Source organism: Balaenoptera ricei, chromosome 3, assembly GCF_028023285.1.
Source record: "Balaenoptera ricei isolate mBalRic1 chromosome 3, mBalRic1.hap2, whole genome shotgun sequence".
NCBI lineage: Eukaryota > Metazoa > Chordata > Mammalia > Artiodactyla > Balaenopteridae > Balaenoptera > Balaenoptera ricei.
In genome coordinates, this window is record NC_082641.1 from 34,442,783 (window position 1) to 34,465,720 (window position 22,938).

At 36.8% G+C, this 22,938-nt stretch overlaps 2 protein-coding genes across 4 annotated transcripts in view; both read right to left on the reverse strand.

The window, feature by feature from the left end:
- TTC33 (tetratricopeptide repeat domain 33) overlaps positions 1 to 8,649 on the reverse strand; it is a 32,405-nt gene extending 23,756 nt beyond the window's left edge. Inside the window, exons 1-2 of one of the 3 annotated variants that reach the window (XM_059919255.1) lie at positions 8,461 to 8,649; positions 5,380 to 5,601 (exon numbers count right to left, since the gene is read on the reverse strand). In XM_059919255.1, coding sequence (XP_059775238.1) covers positions 5,380 to 5,600 — 221 coding nt within the window. In that variant the 5' untranslated portion in view covers position 5,601; positions 8,461 to 8,649. The other 2 variants (XM_059919254.1, XM_059919256.1) reach the window with 2 other exon arrangements.
- Positions 8,650 to 12,256: 3,607 nt separating this feature from the next.
- Positions 12,257 to 22,938, reverse strand: part of PRKAA1 (protein kinase AMP-activated catalytic subunit alpha 1) — a 47,084-nt gene continuing 36,402 nt past the window's right edge. The window contains exons 6-9 of the mRNA XM_059916302.1: positions 21,017 to 21,241; positions 17,320 to 17,806; positions 17,081 to 17,207; positions 12,257 to 15,153 (exon numbers count right to left, since the gene is read on the reverse strand). Of these exons, the coding sequence (XP_059772285.1) occupies positions 14,909 to 15,153; positions 17,081 to 17,207; positions 17,320 to 17,806; positions 21,017 to 21,241 (1,084 nt within the window). The 3' untranslated portion in view covers positions 12,257 to 14,908. The remainder of the gene's footprint in view (positions 15,154 to 17,080; positions 17,208 to 17,319; positions 17,807 to 21,016; positions 21,242 to 22,938) is intronic.

The window sequence follows — 22,938 nt, forward strand, 5'->3', positions numbered from 1 at the left end:
ATGTTGGGGAGAAAATTCAAGAGTTCTGCTCGGTACATGTTAAGTTTGAGATACTAATCTGACATCCAAGGGGGTATAAAGCAAGCATGGGAGACAAAGAGTCTGGAATTGAGGTGGGAGGACAGCACTGCAGGCTGTAGTGATTGGCATAGAGATGGTACTGAAAGTAAGAGACTACACAGGTTCAAGAAGGACAAGAACGTATATGGAAAAGAAAAAAGGTATTGTCTAAATACTGTGGCCCACTAATATTTAGAAAACGAAAATGAGCAAAAGAAAACAGCAAGCAAAGAAGATTAACAAGCAGTGGACACTGAGACAAAAGGAAACTCATGAAGAGTGTGGTGTTGCAGATTAGAGGGCAGTATATTTAAGAAGGGAGTGCTCAGCTGCGTTGAATACCAAGAGGCACACTAAATGAGAACCAAGACATGATGACCGGATTTGACCATGGAGGTCATCAACAACCTTTAGAAGGGTGGTTTCAGTGGATTAGTGGGGACAGCAACTTGACTGGAATGGACTGAGACGATGACTCATCAAGAAATGGAGTCTGTTGTGAAGGGGGAGCAAAGAAATGGTAGAGTGTGTGGAGTCAAGGGAAGGTTTTTAAATGGATGCTATCAGGGTATGTTTGTGTACCAGTGAGAGGGAGCCGGGGGGCGGGGGGGAGGGGCAATAAGGGGTAGGGGAATAGAAGGTACAAACTGTTATGCATACCACACAGGGAATACAGCCATTATTTTATAATAACAAATGGAGTACAACCTTCAAAACTTGTGAATCACTATATTGTACACCTGTAACTTATGTAATATTGTACATCAACTATAATTCAGTAAAAAAAAAAAATAGGGTAAAAAAAGAGAGAGACAGAAGACAGCAGATGACATGAAAATGAAAGGGGGTTTTAGGAACAGTATTCCTGAAAAGGCAAGAGAGATGAAGTGTAGTGCACAAGTGGAGGGGTGGGCCTTTGATAAAAGAAGGGGCACTTCATTACAACACAGTGAACGCAGATGGCTTGGATGCAGACGCACTCAGATTGGGAGATGTGGTGGTGAGAAAATAAAGGCATTCTACGCTGACTCCATCTATTCTCTTCCAAAGAATAAGAGGCAAGATCACAGTAATTAAATATATTCAGGTTGGCACTCAACAGACTGCGTTTCACACAGCCAGGTCACCTTCAAGTTCACTCTGGTAAGTATGCTTTTCTAGACAAGGAACAAAATTCATGGTAAATTCTAATTATATGCTAGCTTCACACACATACACACTAATACTCAAAAGAAAAAAAATGAAACCATTTAGCTACACAATCAAATATCACCATCTAGTGGTTGAAACCTTAAAAGCCAACATATCAAAGCTGGGACCCACACTGTGATTCTTGAGAAGATATATCCTAGTTAGAATTAATTCAAGAAAAAGCTGTTTGAACAAAATAACTTATAAAAAAAAACTTTAATACTGCATGAAATATACCAATCACATATAAAATCTTAAAATAAATTACCTAAAGTATATTTACTGAGTGCTTACTAGGTGCTAGGTGGCATGCTAAGCTCTTTTACATGGACTTGCTCCTTAATACCCCAATAGTCTATGAGATAAGTGTCACCATTTTCATATAAGGAAACTAGAAATTGACCCTTGAAAGGTTAAGAATGTGCCCCAAGTTTATACAGATAGAAATGATAAAACTAGGATCTGAATGGAGTTAAACTAACTTCAAAATCCACACTCGTAACCACTAGACTTACTATACTGTCTCTATAAGGCACCAACATTACTTAGGGCTTGCGTAGAAAAGTAAACTAGTCTTCTGTTACAAAGAATCATGAATACTACAAGGTAGAACTTCAGAACTTAAAAACCATTCCACTGCAAACCGAATTTTTCTAAGAGCAGTTATAGTTTGTTACTAACGAAATAAACTGGACAACAGGAGACTCTGATGCTCAAGAACTATGCCTCCTTTGGAGGAAGACTGACATTAACACACTTGGATCATGCATATTCAATGCGTTCAGAAAACTCTCTCTGTGCTAAATAAAACTAAATAAGAGAATCTTGAGGGCAAAAATGAAGAAAATCACAAGGAGGCAAAAGGATGTATCCCAGGAAATAGAAGGTGCTCCCTCCTCCCTCTCTCCTTCTGTAGCAATTCCTCCAGGGGCATTCCCTACTTCTCTACCATTCTAAGGATTATTACTCATTCCAAGTTCAAAGGTGTTCCATATTTTGTTACTTAATCCTTACCATCATAGGTTATAGGGAAAGGAATAAGACTCAGAAAAGAACAGTAATTTTCAAGTGTCATATTCTCATACAGATAGGAAAATTCTATTCCCAAAGGTCCTTTGTGGTTGGGATATGAAATAAAATATGTTCTCAGAATACTGTGTTCTAATCTGGAGTTTAAAATATATATTCCTATAGTACAATGCAATATATGGTAGTTAATCCACAAAAACCTATTTAGCCATAATATAGCAAAACACAGCAGCCTTATAAATATTCAATAAATATTTACTGAGGGCCTGGGAAGTGCCACAGATTGGTCCAAGAGCTGAAGGTAGAGGACAAAAGTCTGTCTAGACAAAGTCCCTACATTCCTGGAGCTTACATTTCTACAGAAGAAAGACAACTAAATATAAACAACTAAATAAGTGTATAAGGTAACTTCAAAAAGGGAGAAATACTATAAGAAAATTTAATATGCTGATGTGACTGTGGTTTTTCATTACTTTGTTAAAGTCATAAAATTACTTTTCACCATTGCCAATAGAATATAATGAAAAGGGTCTTACTGTTGCATATAAAGAGATCAGTCTAGTTTTTTTTCTTCAGCAGTATTTACTGCAAACTTATTTGTATTTCTTTGCTCCAGCAATACCAAGTTGGTAGAATTTTCCTAAACATGTAAAACAATTTCTTTTACATGTTTAGGAAAATTCTTTGCATTTCCATATTCTGTTCCCACTTTCTTGAAATGCTTCCCACCGCTACTGGTTTGGCAAAATACTACTCCTTCTTTGAAACCCAGCTGAAGATTGAACTTATCTGTCAGAATTTCCTTGATATACCAGACAGAACTGGTGGCTCTATTCCCTGTGATTCTAAAATATTCTGTATGAACTAACCTGTCTTACTGCATACACTACTCTGCAATGTATTGATAATTATCTGTATTCTGTGCATCTTACCAAAAGCTGAGCTCCTTAACGTTTGATAATATATCTTACCTCTCTTTGAATGTATTTTTTAAAGAAGGATGGATGGATGAATGGATATTTGATGTTATATTTTAATGATGACATTACACATTTCTTAAAAGTTGACTAATTTTATAGAAATTGGTACATCAATAAATGTCTAATACTGTTCCTGAACCAATAACTGCCACCCTAGCAACTAAATAACTTCCTGATCTGTCACCATAGGTGAGATCAACTTAATGATATCCTTTGAAACACAGATTTAGAAACATACACGTAAGTCATGAGTAAAGAATTTTATTTTTCATTCATTTGTAAGGTTTATTTGACTAGTATTCCTTTCACCTAATCACAAAATAGAAGTTTAAAATTCATTTTTGTTTTTTTTCTTGGCCACACCGTACGGCATGTGTGATCTTAGTTCCCTGACCAGGGATCGAACCAGTACCCCCTGCAGTGGAAGAGCAGAGTCTTAACCATTGGACCACCAGGGAAGTCCTAGAAGTTTAAAAATCTTTAAAAAACAACAACAAAACCATGACTTCCCTGGTGGTCCAGTGGTTAAGAATCTGCCTTCCAATACAAGGGACACATGTTCGATCTCTGGTCAGGGAACTAAGATCCCACATGCCGCGGGTCAACTAAGCCCACACGCCACAACTAGAGAGAAGCCCACGCGACACAACTAGGGAAGCCCACGAGCCGCAACTAAGACCCAATGCAGCCAAATCAATAAATAAATATTTAAGAAACAATAAAAAAGGTTGATATAACGGAGGAAGAGGGAGTATGGGGTTGCTGGGTAGTCAGAGAGGGGTTCGCTGAGAAGAAGACATGTGAGCAGAGATCTGAAGGACAAGACGACAGACATCAGAACACAGGAAATAAGAGCTTTTCAGACGGAGTCATAAGACAAAGTTGTATTAAGAACTGTGTTCAAAAACACAGGGAAGGCCAATGTGGCTAAAAATGTAGTGAAAATGATGGTGGTTTAAGATAAAGTTGAAATAAAGTTTGGAAGACAGGGACTGAGTTTTATTTTTCTTAATTTAACTTCACTATTCTTCCTTATATTATTTCCTATTCCTTATATTACTTTCAATCAAGTTGAATATTCTCTTAGATATTTTTAAACCGTTATTTCTATTTATTTTTGGCTTAGAGTAGCCGAACGACTCATTTCTACCAGATTCCTTTAATTCTGTTATCTTTTAAAGTTGTGTATACATTACTCCAAAAACAAATGCTAAATAGCTAAAAAACTTAATCATCTCACAGTGTTCTCCATTCAAAATAAAGCATCCAATCCAGCTGATTTCAGTGAAATGACTCAGTGTTTTGACATGCAGGAAAAAAAAAAAATGAGTTATTTTGTTTATACACAAAGTTGGTATCTCTCATCTACCACAGGAAATTCAGAGGGAATCCCATGGCAATAACTGAATAGCTTTTCCCTTCTACACACTAGTGTGGTCTAGAGAAAAAGATAAAAACAACAAAGTTAATGAACTTTTAACAGGCATTTACAGGAATTTCTAAAGATGTTTTATGGATATTCTGAAAATGATTTCATAAATGTGGAAAATTTATAGTTGGTTTTCTTCTGACTAAGACAGAATGGCCAATCTTGCAAAGTTCTACAAGAGAAAAATCTTTGCCTAAAACACTGCAAATGAGAATTCACAATCTAACATTAGGCCATTAAGCTGTTAGTTGTCCTTGATTTATTGTCTACCCTTCACTCCCAATTTGAGGCGCTAATATACTATAGCTTAAGCATTATTTTATGTTTTACATTAAAATGCATTAATAAGATTACTCCCAGAATCAAAAATAATAACATGCCTAGAAACGAAAATGCTGGTTCCTCAACTTTGACTCAATCATGACAAAAATGATAAATAAGGAATCTTATAACCATCCTTACCAATAGAAAAAAAAAAAAAGAAAAAAGAAGATAAAGAACAAAGAAAAGAATTTTTAAAAAGTGCTTCTTGTTCAGCACTACTTTTAATTTCTCAAACTCTTCAGCACCACAAGGGAGATACCAGTCAAAGGCACAAAGGCCTGACTGTAGATCTCTGGATGATCTGAGGAGTATTCTGTCCTACCAAAGACCAAAACTGCTCTTGAGAAGAAAACTCTAAAAACATACCTTTTATTTTCAGCCAAAGTGGCTCCTTCGTCCTTCAGCTGTTTACTTTTCTCAGCACAGCCTTCAAGGAGAATTTCTTTCCTCCGTTTAATGGCATGAAGCCAGTTCCCTTCATCGTTCTCAACTGCATCCTTCTCATCAGCAGCTTCAGCTTCAAACTGCTGGGAAGTGACCTTTGAGACCTTCTCTCCAATCTTCCTTTTCCATCCAAAGGAAGCCATTCTGGAAAAATTACAAGGAAAGAGCTTTAAATTTCAAACTTGGCCTTTTATAGAAGTATTCCAACAAATAGGTAAAGAAAGGATAATAGGATTAGACTGTCACCATTTTTTGACCCCTAATTAAAATAGTGGATCTAGGCAATAATCACTGAAGGCTGCTAACATCATAAAGAAAGACAAGTCCACAATTGTATCTCCTGAAGGAAGTGACACAGCATCCAGGAAGTACTTCTCCCAAAAATTAAAGCTAAATCAGATCAAACCTCTACCAGTTTACAAGAAATATGGGATACAGATGAGCATGCCAGATAAGATGTCAGAGATGCAGACAGCAAGAAACAGAAACTAAAGAAAAAACTGGCTACTTCAAGAAATGAACTGCCAGGTTTCTTCAAGAGGAAAAGAAAAGTGAGACTTAAGAAACACACAGTCTGGAGCCTGTGCTCCGCAACAAGAGAGGCCGCGATAGTGAGAGGCCCGCGCACCGCGATGAAGAGTGGCTCCCGCTTGCCACAACTAGAGAAAGCCCTCGCACAGAAACGAAAACCCAACACAACAATAAATAAATAAATAAATAATTCCCATTTAAAAAAAAACAAAAAACAAACAAACAAACAAACAAAAGAAACATACAAATCAAATATAATGTGTGGAGCTTGCTTAGCTACAGGTTCAAAGAAGCCAATAGGGAGGAAACCTTTATGAAATAATAGGGGAAATCAGAACAATGATTTCACATTTGATGATATTAAGAAGTTCCTGCTTTTTTTTTTTTTGGTATAACAGTACTGTGATTATGTTGACAAAAAGAGTGCTTATCTTTTAGGAATACATATTAAAATATTTTACATGAAACTACACGGTATCTAGGAATTGCTTCAAAGTAATCAGCGGGAGTGGGGAGTGCAATAGAAGAGAGATATAGATAAAAAGATTGCTTTGAGCTGATAAGTGATGAAGTCAGGTGATGAGTACACAGGATTCTTTGTACTTTCCTCTCTCCCTTCATATAAGTTTGAAATTTTCCATAAAAAAAGTTTCTGAAAGATTCAAACTTGGGAAATGACTTAATTCACAGAACTATAAGGTTAATCAGAATGATAAGAAATGGTAAACTGCTTTGTAAATCTGCAATAATATACAAATGTAAGGGCTAAGCGAGACAGCATAACTGATGGAACAAAGTTAAAGGAAACCCTGGAAGAACTGAACAAATATTTATTTAGAGAAGGGATTTGCTGAGGGATCAAGAGCTCTTGCTAGTTACATGGATGGGTTTAAAGATACTGAGAAACCCTTGGAATTCTATATAAATTTTTATATGCTTGTGTGCTATCTGCACAAGAGTCTCTAAGCTTTCATTCCATTCTTAAAGGAGCCTATAACCCCAAGAAGATTATGATCAACTGACTGATCAACTATCGAGATAAGGAAAAGCAATGAACCAGAGGTCTCCATAAAACTATCAAAGAATGGGCATTGTGGGAGTAAGGGAGGGAGAGAAATGAAATAGCAAGTAAGTTCTAGCAGATATCAAGATCTTTATCACTAATGCACATGCTGAAGTAAAGTATAAGCAACCACTAGAATGAAGGAGACAAAAAAAGTGAGGTTGGCCACTAACATGGAAAGGCCCAAGATAATGGCAGATTTTGGAGGCGTAAGAAAATTGTGGGTCATGTGCCTAAGTTCTTAATGAATATGACAAAGTGCCAATAAATTACAGCAACCAAGAAATGTACAGGTTGATACGGGTAAACCACATGCTTTCCACAGGAGCAGAGATTTCTAGAAAAGCCTGTAGGAGTAATGGATTATAAGCTATACTAGGGAATCAGGACAACGCCAAACTCTCTCCCCAGACCCATTATAAGAGAGGAGAATGAGTTCCTCTGTTTGAGGATGACTGCAAGTAACTTAGGGAAAGAACCAAGAAATGGCTGAAAATGTAAGTGTGGTTACTAAGGAACAGAAGTCCGGAGGCCCAGAAGGAGAACAACATGAGAGAATGGATCGTTAGGAAGGTCTCACGAGATAACAGAATAAATCAAGATAAGAAAGAAGTCTTGTATTTATGACTGTCCCTAAAGGTGACAAGGATGAGGATGATTAAGTTTTCTGGCTTCAAGTTTCCAAGTTGGCAATGTGAGGGACCAACCAAGTGTGGGAACTCTAATAATACAGACATTATACCCTGCCACAAGCTAGAGAATGCTTCTCTTCCCTGCGACGTAAAATGCAGTACCCAAGACGAGAAACCTGATGAACACAAACAGGTAATCACAACAGCATCCTTCCGGGTATAGGGATGTAGTCGGAGGTGAGGAATTCAAGAACCGATTTACCCGAAAATGTTACCGCAAAAGAGAAACCAGCATTAGCGATTTCCCCTCGTTTTGCACAACAGTAAAGAAGAGCGAAGTTCATAAAGGCTGCCCAGGACTTCACCCGCGAGTTCACAGCCCCGCCCGCGGCCGCGGGCCCCTGCCACGCTGGGGGCAAAGCCAGCTCGCTTCCGCTCCTCCCGCCGCTCAGGGCGGGTCAAAGCCGACCCGCCCGCCTCGGAAGCCGCCCCGGGCGCGGGCGCCAGGGAGGGCCCGATCCCCAGACTTGCTGGTCCCTAGAGACCAACCTTAGCGTCCTGGCTCTGCCACACCCGCGGTAGGCCTCAACTCCGACTTCTGAAGCTCCTGTCTCTCGTTACCCCAAGACCCACCAGCCTCGCTTCCCTCAACTTCCTCCAGCTTCCACCACAGCCCCGTAGCCCCTCTTACCTGATGACCACTCCCCGGGTGCCGTGTTTACATTCCGCTTGCCCTTTGCCCACCGGAAACGGAAATTACCGCGCCCGACCTCCTACCTGCTTGCCGTAGGTGCAGGGTCTCCCAAGATAGGGGGTTGCCCGATCTGGGGCGTGCGAACAGTCCAGAGAAGCTGGCAGGGAAGAGGCGACTCTTAGCGCTTTTCTCTTCCGCAATCCTTTCCCCGGGACCACAAATCCCAGAAGTCACTGCGGCCGCCCCCACCCCATTATTACCCTCCGAGGCTGGTAGTCCTGGCCGCCCGGGCCGGGAGCGCCCTCTATCGGCAGACGAGAGCGTCGGCGCGCGGGCGCCCACAGCTCGGGAGCGCGGGAAACTGCGGCTGCGCGGGCTGAGTGCGCGTGGAGAGGACAGCCCTGGCGGTAGCACGAGGTCCATCCGGGCAGCAGGTAAAGCAGAAGAGGCGCGGGAAAACGATTTGGGGGGAATCCAGAGCATCGACTCACGACTCTCCCTAAAGGAGTTTACAACCTAGTTGATGAGGTCGTCCAGACGCTGAAGACAGAGGCAAACCCGACTGAAAAAGGGTACGGCCGTGGCTCAACTGTCGGGGAAAAAAAAACCCCAAAACAGTTGGACTCAATTTCTCTAAAGAAGAAAGAAATATTATGGCCCGAAAGTAGCTGTCTTGAAAATAAAAAAAAAGTGGGGACATGTAATACAGGGAAGTGTTTAGGAAATTGAAAAATTAAGATCGTTTTGATTTCTCAATGTCGTTGTGGCTCATTTTCGTAGACCAGTTTTTCTCAACCTCAAGGCTGTAACATTTCCAACGGGATGATTCTTTGTTGGGAGAAGGGGGCCTCTCCTGTGCGAGGCAGGGTGTTTAGCGGCACCCCTGGGCTCTACCCACTGGATGCCATTAGCATCCACTCCCACCCCACCAGCTGTGACAAGCAAAAATGTCTCCAGACATGAGAAAATGTCCCTGCAAAAAAGATGGATCCCCCACCCCTACCCCATTGAGAACCACTGATGGGGAGCAAGGATTCTACAAAGGTGATCCTCAGACGCCCTGAGGGTCGTCAAGATCCTTTCAAAGTCAAAACTATCATTATTTTCATACTAACATGAAGACATCATTTACCTTTTTCACAATGTTGACATTTGCGCTGAGAGTGCAAAAGCAATGGTGGCTAAAACCACTGGCACCTCAGCCCGAATCAGGGCAATGCTACCAAGCTGTACTAGTAGTCATTGTATTCTCCACCACTGTACACACTCATTGTAAGGAAAAAAAGATGCAGTCCCTCAATGTCCTTGAAGAAGCAGTAAAAATTATTTTATTAAAATGACCCTTGAGTACACACATTTTTTTTTAATATTGTGACAAAAATGGGAGGGGGGCTTCCCTGGTGGCGCAGTGGTTGAGAATCCGCCTGCCAATGCAGGGGGCACGGGTTCGAGCCCTGGTCTGGGAAGATCCCACATGCCGCGGAGCAACTGGGCCCGTGAGCCACAACTACTGAGCCTGCGCGTCTGGAGCCTGTGCTCTGCAACAAGAGAGGCCACGATAGTGAGAGGCCCGCGCACCGTGATGAAGAGTGGCCCCCGCTTGCCGCAACTAGAGAAAGCCCTCGCACAGAAACGAAGACCCAACACAGCCATAAATAAATTAATTAATTAATTTAATTTAATTTAATTTAATTTTAAAAAATGGGAGGTACAAAGTACTTTTGCTGTATGTTGAAGTATGATGTCTCAAGATAAAAGCACTCGTGAAATTGCGTTATAAACTGAAGTAGATGCTTTTTTTGTGGAATACAACTTTTACTTAGAAGGGCTGACACCCCTGCTGGTTATTCAGGCTTGGGTCTGACAGGCCTTTTCGTGAAAATGAACAAAGGGAGCCTGTTACATCAAGGAAAACAATCGAGAGTTACCAATGATAAAATTCAAGAATTTAAGCAAAAATCATCATTCTGGAAAACATATATTTGCCACAGTGATCTTGCCAGCTTCCCAGTACTTTCAGATTTTTCCGATGAGATCAGTGGTGGTATCAGATGCGATTTTTATTTATAATATATTGTTGGATTAAATGTTTCAACATTGGTAAGAACTGTGGAAGTGAACCAATTTTTTCAAAATGAGCAATACGCAATTGTGGTAGCCAACCTCCAAGATAGCCACCTATGATCCCTACCTGGCATTCATACTCTTGTGTAGTTCCTTCCCACATCATACCAGGATTGTTCTGTGTTGCCTGTAGGATAGGGCGGAAGTGATAGTATACCACTTCTGATATTATATCACTTCTGATATTAATAAAAAAGACACTACTAAGGTGGTGGCAATGTTACTTCATCTGGGTTAGACGTTTACATGGCCATGTTCATTGCAAACCTAAAACACTGAAAATACATCAAGCCAAATATTTTATGATTTGTGCACTTTTCTGTATATGTTATACCTCTATAAAACTCTTTAAAATATATGTATCTCCCTAACAAGGCATTCAGAGCAGGATTTATGCCTTATGGTCACATTCGTAGTGCTTGGTTCATAGTTGCCTTATGAGGGGATATAGTTTGCAGAGTAAAATAATTAAACGGTGCTTGAAGTTGTACCCCTTTCTAAAAAGAGTCTTTCCTAAATCTCTCAAATAACTTAATCTTGATCCACTCTACCCTAGTAAAGGCGACCTCCAACACTAAGTTTTCACACTTCACCCACCACTTTCCTACTTACTTTGGTCTATGATCATATGCATCTATTTATATAATTTCCCATGCTGTCTGTATAGACAACATGATCATCTTCCAAGCTGCTAGAAATCCTCTACATTTGTCATAGTTAACGTTTATTGTCATCCACAATAAATAGAGCAGCCTACTTGTTTACAATAAATAAAACAGTTCAATAACTATTTTTCAGACAAGAGAATTTCTTGTACAATTTTGTTCAGTCACGGTACTTAGAGTAATTTATAAGTTCCCTAAAAGAACAATCTATGTGCTGTTCATAACAGTCTAGTACTGTGTTCTGTTAAAATTATCAAGCTATTTTAAGGATTCAGAATGTCAGCAGTCTAACACAAGCCCTGCCAACAATGCCATATAAGATTTCATACTGATTGAATTCTAACAGTAGTGGAATTCTAACCAAATCTAATGTTAGCAGCCAAAGATAACTGCTCTGATTTTTATTGTATATAACTTAATATTTTGTTCAGGTGGTTAATTTTTAGATGAGACAAAAACTCACTAATTTAGATGAGACAACAATCACCACGTTCAAGTGCTAAAATTTGTTCAAGCACTATACTTTAGGCACATTGTTTAAAAACTGCACAGATGGTCGGCCATAACAAGTGCCTTTTTTTTTCCATGTAGTTTTCCCAGAAGTTAAAAAAGTTAAGCACATTGTAAGCCGATGAAAAATGATGTTTTTCTTTATTATCCATTTTCCAAATCAAAGTATTTGAAATTGTATCCTTAAATATACTCTGGTCAAGACATACATGAACAAGTCTCAGAAATATTGTACCACAAAGATTGATTTCTACCATACTACCAATTTATAGTTATGTTTTATGTGGACTTTCATTCATCTAGTGAAGAGAACTCACGATGAAAATATGATTTCTCTTGTGGATGGGGGAGATGGAAGGAGTTAAGGGGAAAAGATTTAAATACATTTTTTTCTTTCATTCCAAAGGTTCATGGAGTTCTACATCCACCCATAGTCCACCAGTCATTAATTCAGTGTGAATGGTATCACTACAAGGTCAAAAAGTGGGGGGGGGGGGGGGGGGGCAGGGTGAGAGGGCAGGACTTTTTGTACAAAATCATTTAAAACTCTGAAAAACTACAGAACCATCCAAAGAAAAAATATAATCAAAGTAAAAGCAATGGAGTTTATTTCAGTGAAATTATTTTAAATTAGATATGATATATTAAGCTCCCATATCCCCCAACCTGGTAGAAAAGTTCCTCTCAGTGAGAAATCATTTATTTTAATGGCAAAAATTTTACATATCAGTAAAATCTGTTATATTTAAAACTATGTATACAGTACATTTCTGGCAAAAACCTTATACATCTTTCAGTTGTCAAGACAAAGTAAAAATATGGTTGCATAAAATCACAAAAAATATAAATTGCTGAAAAGATAATAAAAAAAGATTAAAAATCATTTGCATTGACTCCCTTACATCTTCAATTAGTAAGAATTTGCAAACAACAGTAAATTTCTGAAAATTCTGATGCAACCTTGATATACTCAACCAAAAGTTGTCATTTCAAATATCCCAGCTTAAAAAAAGAATTTACTGCAATAGTCTGTGCATTTATTATACTATTTGTACAAGTGCAATATTTAAATATCTTCAAAATAAAACTCAGTAACTAAAAGGAACCACAATAACTTAAAAGAAGCAGTTTACAAAATTAACAGTTTTTAGAAGGTCCTATTTAATTGGTTCCTCTTTTTGTTCCCTGCTCCCCACAACAGGTTATAGAGACATTACAACGATGTCTTAGTTCTATATACAAATCTGTAGCTTTAAAAATACAGCCTTCTGTTCTTAACATTAGGAACATTATGCTGCATTTAGAGCCTACACGAAGTCAATATCCTCAAAACAGAGGGCCACATACAAGTTATAAATACAGTTTGAACTTATATTTAAATGGAACTCCTATAATTTTATACAGCTTTCAGATTCTAAGTTGAATAGAATAAGCCCTGGACAAAAGGAAGCAAGGTTTTTCTTTTGAATTCAGTGCATGTTTCTAGGGGTACTGGAGCCAAATCTACAACTACAGTAACTATGCAAGCTATCATGACATTTGAGTACATTATCATCAGAGGAGCCAAAAACAATACTACAATACAAAGAGTCTTAAAAGAGAAAAAAAGATAGTTCCATTGCAATGGAAAAATAATTAATACCAAAAAATTTTTCTTGAAGTTAAAATATAGTATAAGGCAATTATGGGTGACACAGTAATTTTTTATTACCATACACATGATACGAATTTTATCTGAGGTGACCCTAAATTTTTTTCTTACACCTATTATGTAATGCATTATACTAAGAGCAAGAAAAAGAAAATATAAATCAGAGCTCTTAGGAAGATTAAGCAACTTTAGGCAGTTTCAATAATGCTACTTTTTAAAAAGTAATTAAAATCCAAAGCAAATGTGACTATTTAGAAGAACTGATCTGTTCCATATTTTATCGAAACAATAATAAAGTAATAGCTGATGAAGGAGACACCAAATGCAATGTATAAACTTTAATTGGAGCCTGGTTTGAAATAAATTTGTAGGACAACGGGGGAAATCTAAATATGCATGATTAGATGGCATTAGAGAATTATTAATTTTTAATGGTATTATGGGGTTTTTTAGGAGAATGTCATCATTTTTTAGGAGACGCTTGCAGTGTTGAGGGGTGATCAATATGTCTGCGAAATCCAAATGGTTCAGGGGAAAAAAGCATATACACACACACACACATATATATATAACTGTATCTATATACAGATATAGATAAAGCATATATGGCAAAATGTTAACAAATGTTGAATCTAAGTGGTAGATACACATGTGATCACCTTACAGCCTTTCAATTTTTCTTTTAAAAAATGTCCATAATGAAGCCTAGGAAAAAAAAGTCATATCTTTTTTCAAATAGTTGGTAAGATATGTTCTATGCACTGAATCAATTTAAAAGATACATGATTGAATGACTAGAACTTTTTGCATACATTTAATACTGACTGACATGATGAGCAGAGGACTTTGTGATATTGGCAAAACCAGCATGATTTATTTACAGTATATGCAACGCAGCTCTTGTGACAAAAAGAGCAATTTATGTACAGAATATAGTGGGACAAATTGTAAAATTAAACTTAGTGCTTAGAGTATCTGAATATATAAGTTCTGGACTTACCAAACGAAAGAAAAAAATTTAAATGTGTCCAATATCTTTAAGGTGACTTACCATATACTACAGAATATTAAGAATATTAAGGAGGGGATATGGAAGAATCATCCAGGCTGTCCCTACTGTTGAAGATACTTGCTATTTAAGGAGCCCAGAAAACAAAATCACGTATAAAGTTTTCTGGGGATTCTAGGCAAATATTTATTGAATAAATTTATAAAGCAAATATATAACACATCAACACATAATTAATATATGAAGGCCTTTATGGTAAATTAATATTTGACAAAGCCCTGTATACACTAAATATAAAATAGCCAAAAATCAAGTGAGCCTGAGAGAACTATAATTCATTGTGTATATTATATTATTCTATATGCCTACTGAACAATGAACAAAATTATCTTAATTCATTTCTGCACATTATGCTTTTAACGATTAATCATGTTCCAGTCCCTGTGCAAACTGCATTCCGAAAGGCCAACCCTCAGTTATAATTATGTATAACTTGATTATAAATGGAAGCATTTGGCTATGATTTATTATGCATGCTTATTGCTATCAAAGAAATAAGCAAAGTTTTAGGTTTACTGTGCAAGAATTTTAATTAGATTTGCACACATCTCAAAAAATTCTATTGTGTGACTTCCAGGTCTTGGAGTTAAGTCAACAGGCGAAGAGTCAAGTGAGGTTACAGATGAGGTAAGAGAAGCTTCTGAGGATTTTCCTTGAGCCTCAGCATCTGAATCATTCCTCTGGCAAGCTCGATAGCTGCTAACTGAGCCCGATCTCTGTGGAGTAGCAGTCCCTGATTTGGCTTCAGTAATTTCATCTGGGTAAAAAAAAAAATTCAATTTATTATAATCCATGACACCCTGCCCAAAATTTTAATAGTATTTAATTTGCTTCTTTAAGTGACATCACTGACCAGCTATCAAGAGCATGTTTATTTTGAATACCTCCTAAAATAGAGGCAATGAATCTGTATTATGCCACTTGCCTTTTTCACACACAGCAATGTATGCCCCTAATGACTTACTAAGACTGGGTACATATTTGGCTACTCATCAGTCTTGCAATCCAGGATTAAGAGAGCCCAATAAACTAATAATGAGGCTTAATAAACATCATTCCCTAGCAATAAAAGTCAATCTTTCTATATTAAAATCATAGAATAAATGCACTTAAAATTTGAATCCTGGAAATCATCTCATCTAACTCCTCGTTTTATTGATAAGAAAACATAAACCCCTTTAGAGTTAAGTGACAAATGAACAGAGAGGTAAATCTAGAACCCAAGTCTCCTAACTCTCATCTTGGTGCTCTTCATTCTCCCACTTTGTCTTCATATTTGATTTAAGATCTTATAAAAGAACAACAATTCCAATGAACAAAAATCAAGGAAAACCTAAGTTGGGAACATAATATAAAAACAGTAAATGTCCGTTCAGTTGGTAAACCCAGGTACTAATAAACCTAAGGTTCATGAATTTAATCCAAATACAATGGAAAAAAATAAAACCCATTCTGTATCTCAGACTGCGTTAGTAAGTGTTAGAAGAAAAATACCATCTAGACATAGACAAACAGGTTTAGCCAACATATCATAGCTCAAAACTGTGTCTTTCTGATACTATGTGGGTACTATCTTTGAGTTTACAAAGAAGACAAAAAATTCACAGGTAAATCTCATCTAATAATTCCATATAATCTTAAATGAACAAAAGTGGCAACACATCTTAATTCAATTGATTTGGCCAATGAAGAAGTGCCATAAACTTCTACTTAATTAAAGTTCTGGGGGGCTTTCCTGGTGGCGCGGTGGTTGAGAACCCACCTGCCAATGCAGGGGACACAGGTTTGAGCCCTAGTCCGGGAAGATCCCACATGCTGCGGAGCAACTAAGCCCGTGCGCCACAACTACTGAGCCTGCTCTCTAGAGCCCACGAGCCACAACTACTGAGCCCGTGTGCCACAACTACTGAAGCCCGCACACCTAGAGCCTGTGCTCTGCAACAAGAGAAGCCACCGTAGTGAGAAGCCCGCGCACCACAATGAAGAGTAGCCCCTGCTCGCTGCAGCTAGAGAAAGCCCGCGCACAGCAACAAAGACCCAATGCAGCCAAAAATAATTAATTAATTAATTAATTAATTTTTAGAAAAAGGTTCTGTTTGTGAGAGAACATTTATATATATATATATATATATATATATATATATATATATATATATATATACACATACATACACAGCTATAGCCTTTCATAATGCTGGGGTAGAATTATTATTGATACTTATTTGAATTATGAGTCAAATGTGTTCCATCAGGCTTTTTAATAGATGAGGTAAATTAGTTTTAAGAGTGTATATGCATGGGAGATCTGAATTAATGTACATTTCAAACCATGGTATGATTTTGCACCATTTACTAGAAGTCAACATTTATTCTAAATAAAACATTTTATCTTACCAAAATGAACTACAAAAAACAGAAATGTAGCAGAAACTAGTACTTTAGGATCAGGCTGTATCAGGCTTTAAGGATTTTAGAAGATAATCTTAAAAGGACAATAAACTATTCACAAGATACACAAATGTTCACGTCAACAAAGGCACAAAATCTTATATTCTGTGTTCTTTTGCTATTGAATTACTAGGAACAATTCAAAAAGCTTCAAAAGAATCAAAGATTTACTAAAATGCCAAATTAGGTAACAAGGTCTAATATGTCATCTATGTTGTTCTGTTTGATGTACATACCATCAATACTACGGAAATCCAATAAGTATGTTCTACTGTCCACTTGGTACAACTGTAGACTCATTTTGGAGAATGTACTTGTCACAGGATTCTTCCTTCGAACACGCAAATAATATGGGTTTACAACCTAGCATATGGTATGGAGAAAAACAAAGTCAAAAGGAATTCTTCTATAAAACATTATACAGACTACAGGTTTGTCAAATGTGCTAATAATCAGAATGCTCTTTCTTTCTTACCTTCCATTCATAATCCAGTTGTTTAATGGCTCTACAAACTTCTGCCATGATATCATTTGGTCGACTTTGACTTCTAATTCCCAAATGCCATTTTGCTTTCCTTACACCTTGGTGTTTGGATTTCTGTGGATTTAATTCATCGAGGGTATGGCGTGCCCTTGGTGTTTCAGCAACCAAGAATGGTACTCTTTCAGGATGGGGCCGGGTCAAGTGGTGATCATCGAGAAAAGAATCAGGTGGGCTTGTTGCCAAGTAAAAATCTTTGGCCTCATTCATTATTCTCCTGTTATCTATTATGAGGTGGTAGGCAACTGCCAAAGGGTCCTGGTGATTTCTGTTATAAAGGCAGCTGAGAACCTCCTCTTCTGAGCATTCAAATTTTTCACATACTTCTTTTAAGGCTTCATCATCAATCATGGTTGAACTATATGATGGATCCTCAGGAAAGAGATATTTTGGAAGGTCCTGTTTAAACCATTCATGTTCCCTGAGAGAAAACGGCAGGGGTCAGAAGGACTTCGAGGAGAGATGAGACTGAAAGTAACAGTTTGGGGGAATTTAGGATATGAATTCATTTATATTTATACTCATACTGTATTATCATTTTTTTAAAACTGAGATTTTCCTCTTCTGGCTCACATTTCATGGTATATGTTAAGGGAAATTCTCCAGCCTTCCTCTGATTTTAAGAGGGAGAAAACACTGCTGGAGCAACCAGAAACAAAGTGTCTACACTTTAAGGTTTTGGAACAAATAGCAATGACAAACAAATGGCAAAGACCATGTTATTTCCAGCTCAGAAAGAGAACAAAATTAGTCTGTGGATTCATTATAATACTCTTTGGAAATAATGTTAAGTGAAAAAATATATAACAACAACAAAAATAGACAACTATTATTCATTGAGTGCTTACTATGTGGTAGGTTTTAGGCTAAACACTTCTTATATATTATCTCACCTCATTTTCAAACAACTCTGTGAAGATAATACCCCTTATTTTAATGAAGGAACTGAGGATTTCCTAACTTCATATATAAAAGGATATTTTTGACTTGAACTATGTAAAAAAAAATATGCTAAAACTAAAAACATTAAAAGAGGAAAACACCCAAAAGAACAATGATTATATTCTGGGTAATGGAACTAAAGATCACTTTAATTCTCTTCTCTAATTTTTTTGGTGTTTTCTAAGTCTTTTCCAATTGTCACATATTTCATTTAAATTGGAAAAAACATGTAAAACACAAGAAAAAGCATCTCTCACTAAGATATTCTGAAATATAAATTTTACAGAATGACTAGTCCTTCTCCTCTAGTGGTAAAGTCATGCCCTGCCACTCACAGTCTGTTTTTTAGCTAGTCTGCAACATATGGAGTAAATGGAAAGGAATGAAGCTTTTTTTTCTTTTTTTTTTTAAATTGGAATATAGTTGATTTATAATGTTTTGTTACTTTCTGCTGCACAGCACAGTGAATCCAGTTATACATATACATATATACACTCTTTTTTAGATTCTTTTCCCATATAAGTCGTTACATAGTATTGAATAGAGTTCCCTGTGCTATACAGTAGGTCCTTATTAGTTATCTATTTTAGGAATCAAGCTTGAAGTTCTACATATGATCTTTCTTTCTTCTTCATTACCCTAATGCTTTCTTCTTTACTATTCCCAGATATACATCTGACTTCTTTCTTCCTTCTCCCTCCATCTCAGAGAAGTGTGCTGTCTAGCCACTGGAAGACCAAAAGAGAAATTTCCATAAGGGAAAAAAAGGAAAGAAAAATGATGGTAGAAGAAACAAAATTTGCAGTTTTTAAAAAAATGTTCATCAGAGGGCTTCCCTGGTGGCGCAGTGGTTGAGAATCTGCCTGCCAATGCAGGGGACACGGGTTCGAGCCCTGGTCTGGGACGATCCCACATGCTGCGGAGCAACTGGGCCCGTGAGCCACAATTGCTGAGCCTGCGCGTCTGGAGCCTGTGCTCCGCAACACGAGAGGCCGCGATAATGAGAGGCCCGCGCACCGCGATGAAGAGTGGCCCCCCTTGCCACAACTAGAGAAAGCCCTCGCACAGAAACGAAGACCCAACACAGCCATAAATAAATAAATAAATAAATAAATAAATAAATATTAAAAAAAAGAAATCTTCATCAGAAATGACCTGCCCAAATTTGAGAAGGAGATTTGTTATCATCACTTTTGCCTTATTTAAACTGTTCCGTGGAACCATATGCAACTGGCAAAATTGATGGACTTTTTTACCTACAATACAGTAATTTCATATGTAATTCAATGTATACTACTACAAAAACAAACATGTCATTGATTGAATTAAAATTTTCTCATTCCTTGAGATGAACAAAAGGAAAAAATACAATAATTTATAAGATCAGAACTCAAATAGCAACACACAAATTTACTACGAAAAAATATTAGTCCCCATGAGAATATGTAAAAGTCAAACATGAAGCATACTATAGAAAATCTTAAAGAATCACTACCAAATCTAATACCCAAACAGGGTCCTTTTTATTTTTTATTAGCTCTTTTTTTAAATTAAAAAGTAATACACTGACAAGTACAGCTTTCTGGTAACTGACTATACTGTTGAACTGAATGAATAAGCATTTTCAGAACTCTAATGGAAAACTGATGAATTCATAAAAGTGCTAACAAAAGATCAAGATGAAAAAAAATATTAATTACATGGGACTGAGTGAACTGATGAGGATGATTATAATTTTTGTGACTTCCTGTTTGAATTTAAAAAAAAAAAAGTTAAAAAAAATGTTAAAAAAAAAAGTACTTACTGGTGTCCTAAGAACTAGTGAGGAGTGACAAAACTGACAGCTCAAAGCACCCTTCCTCCACTTCTGACTTTAACTCCTCCACTTTATTTTATAAGCACCTATTTTTCTTTTTTTTTTTTTTAATTATTTTATTTATTTATTTATTTTTGGCTGTGTTGGGTCTTTGTTTCTGTGCGAGGGCTTTCTCTACTTGCTGTGAGCGGGGGCCACTCTTCATCGCGGTGCGTGGGCCTCTCACTGTCATGGCCTCTCTTGTAGCGGAGCACCAGCTCCAGATGCACAGGCTCAGTAGTTGTGGCTCACGGGTCCAGTTGCTCCGTGGCATGTGGGATCTTCCCAGACCAGGGCTCGAACCTACGTCCCCAGCATTGGCAGGCAGATTCTCAACCACTGCGCCACCAGGGAAGCCCCCAGCACCTATTTTTCTGATCAGATATTATCCTGTTTGAAATGCCTAAAAGAGATTATATTTTCCTTACTGAACCCCAAGTATATTATTACAATACTTAGCTAAGAGTGAATTCCCCTCTATTTTAGTTACAATATACACATTTACTTTAATAAGAAATATTGTATTCAGAATTTCATTAAAGCAACTTTGTAGATGTATGGAATAAAAAAAAAAAGTAATATAATGTTCACTGCTACAATTTCAAAACAAATAAAGAAACAAAAGCAAAAAAGTGAAAGCCCTTCCTCCTACCAATCTTACTTCCCTAAAGCAGCCAGGTTAGTATGTGTTCTTAAATATCAAAATAAAATAAATGAGTCTATACACTATTTTTAACATAAAAACAGGATTACATTGTACATACTGTTCTGCAAAATTTTCTTTCACTTATATCACTGATACTATTAGATCTGATAATCAAGTTGCTTTATCACCTGATATCTTTGATTGTGGCTCTCTTCATGGGATCCACCTGCAGCATATGTTTCAAAAGGCTAATCACAGAAGGGTTTAAATACTGAGGGGTATAAAAGATCCCATCACATATCTTCTTAAAAAGAGTTGGCACATGATCATCATCGAATGGAAGTGTTCCACATAATAAAGCATAGAGAATAACCCCACTGCTCCATATATCTACCTCTGGACCAGCATACAATCTGTAACAGGAAATACCAATTGGATTAAACACTCATTAGTAACTTAAAGAGTAAATCAATTTATCATTTTAAATATAGATACTTCATAAAGAATTATTAGTCAGAATATGGTTTCTGTAAGTCACTGCTGTGTACTACACGTACAGATTCTATACTAATTCTATCAGTATTATCTTTGAAAACAAAAATTAAGAATTTTTTTAAGTTACAGACTATAGCTAAAATTCTCTCCATGCTACCTCACAAGGTTCCTCATGATATCCAATCAATAGGGCCAAACTTTGAACAAACATATCATTACTGAATTTAAAATCATTGTTTTTTGGTTACAGAGGAGAGGTTAAGCGATCTTTCATCAAGTGAGAATGTTCTTTAGTGATGGACTCTAAACCCACTCTCCGCAATAACCCAAGACCTCATACCAAGGTAAAAGGGGCCTGAGGCTGTAGAATGAAGCCCAGCTAACTAATTCACAGAAGATTTTAAACTCTTATTTGCAATACACTGTAACCTACTGACTTTACCAGCTACTGACTAATTAGATAACCCATTCAAAGTCTGGCTTCAGGGAAAGGATTTCTTTAAATTGGTCAAATAAATTACTGAACTGATCAATAAATACTATTTTGAAAGTAAAAGTTTCCATACATCTAGACCTCACAGAAAGACCTTATCCAAACTGGGAAAATTAGACTTCAGTAATGGCCCATTACATATATGCACAATTACGTTTCTTTTTGTTTATTTAATTAACACTGCCCCCAGTATCCAGGTCCTAAATTGTTTTCTTCCCAAAATAATTAGACAACCCACATGAAATAATAAATATTAAGTTAATATAAAAAGGTAATGATGAACCTTGATAAATCTAAAATTAGATATTTCTGCCTTACTCATAACCATGCCTTAACACAAATATAATTTCTCTGAGCAGTCTAGGCAAGCAAGCTTATGCAAATAGAAAGAAAATACTACTCTATTTCTGCATTCTAAATTAATCAGGATGTAAGACATTCAAACAAAGAAACATGGTTTGAATGAAAAGTTATTAAAAGTTAATTATAAAAACTAGTAAACAAACTTTAGCTTCTTTGTGTTCCATTTCAGTAGTATAGTGAAGAACAGTTACTCTTCAAAAAATTAAATTTTCCTGTTATCTAAACTATTCGAAAAGCTGCCCTATACTAAGATCCTCATGTTCTCAATGCTGGTGGTTAGTAAATTGAGAGATTAGAATTCTTAAAATATTTCAGTCGCCAGAAGATTTAAAGGATGAAAATTAAATAAAATCTGAGGACTTTATCAATACTTCAGTCCAATTCCCCAAGGTACTTTATCATAAAAGCTAAAGCTAATTTGAAAAATTAAAGCTACACATTACACTTTTAATTCTTCATCTAAGCAAATAGTACACTATTTCTTACTACTAGATATTTCTGTATTATTCAAGTTTTTAATGTCTCACCTTTAAAACTTGCTAGGTTTAAACCTTCAGTTTCTTCCACCAGGGGAAAAAATGAAAGTACTCTCATCTAACTAATATAATTTTGACTTGCAAACCAACATCCTCCTCGATAAATGGAGTCCTTAATCCTTATTCACTTATAATGTTTTATTCTTAAAATAGAATACTTTCTGGATAAGAAAAGAATAAGCTTTAAATTCCTTTCACTAGAATTGAATATTACGCTATAGAC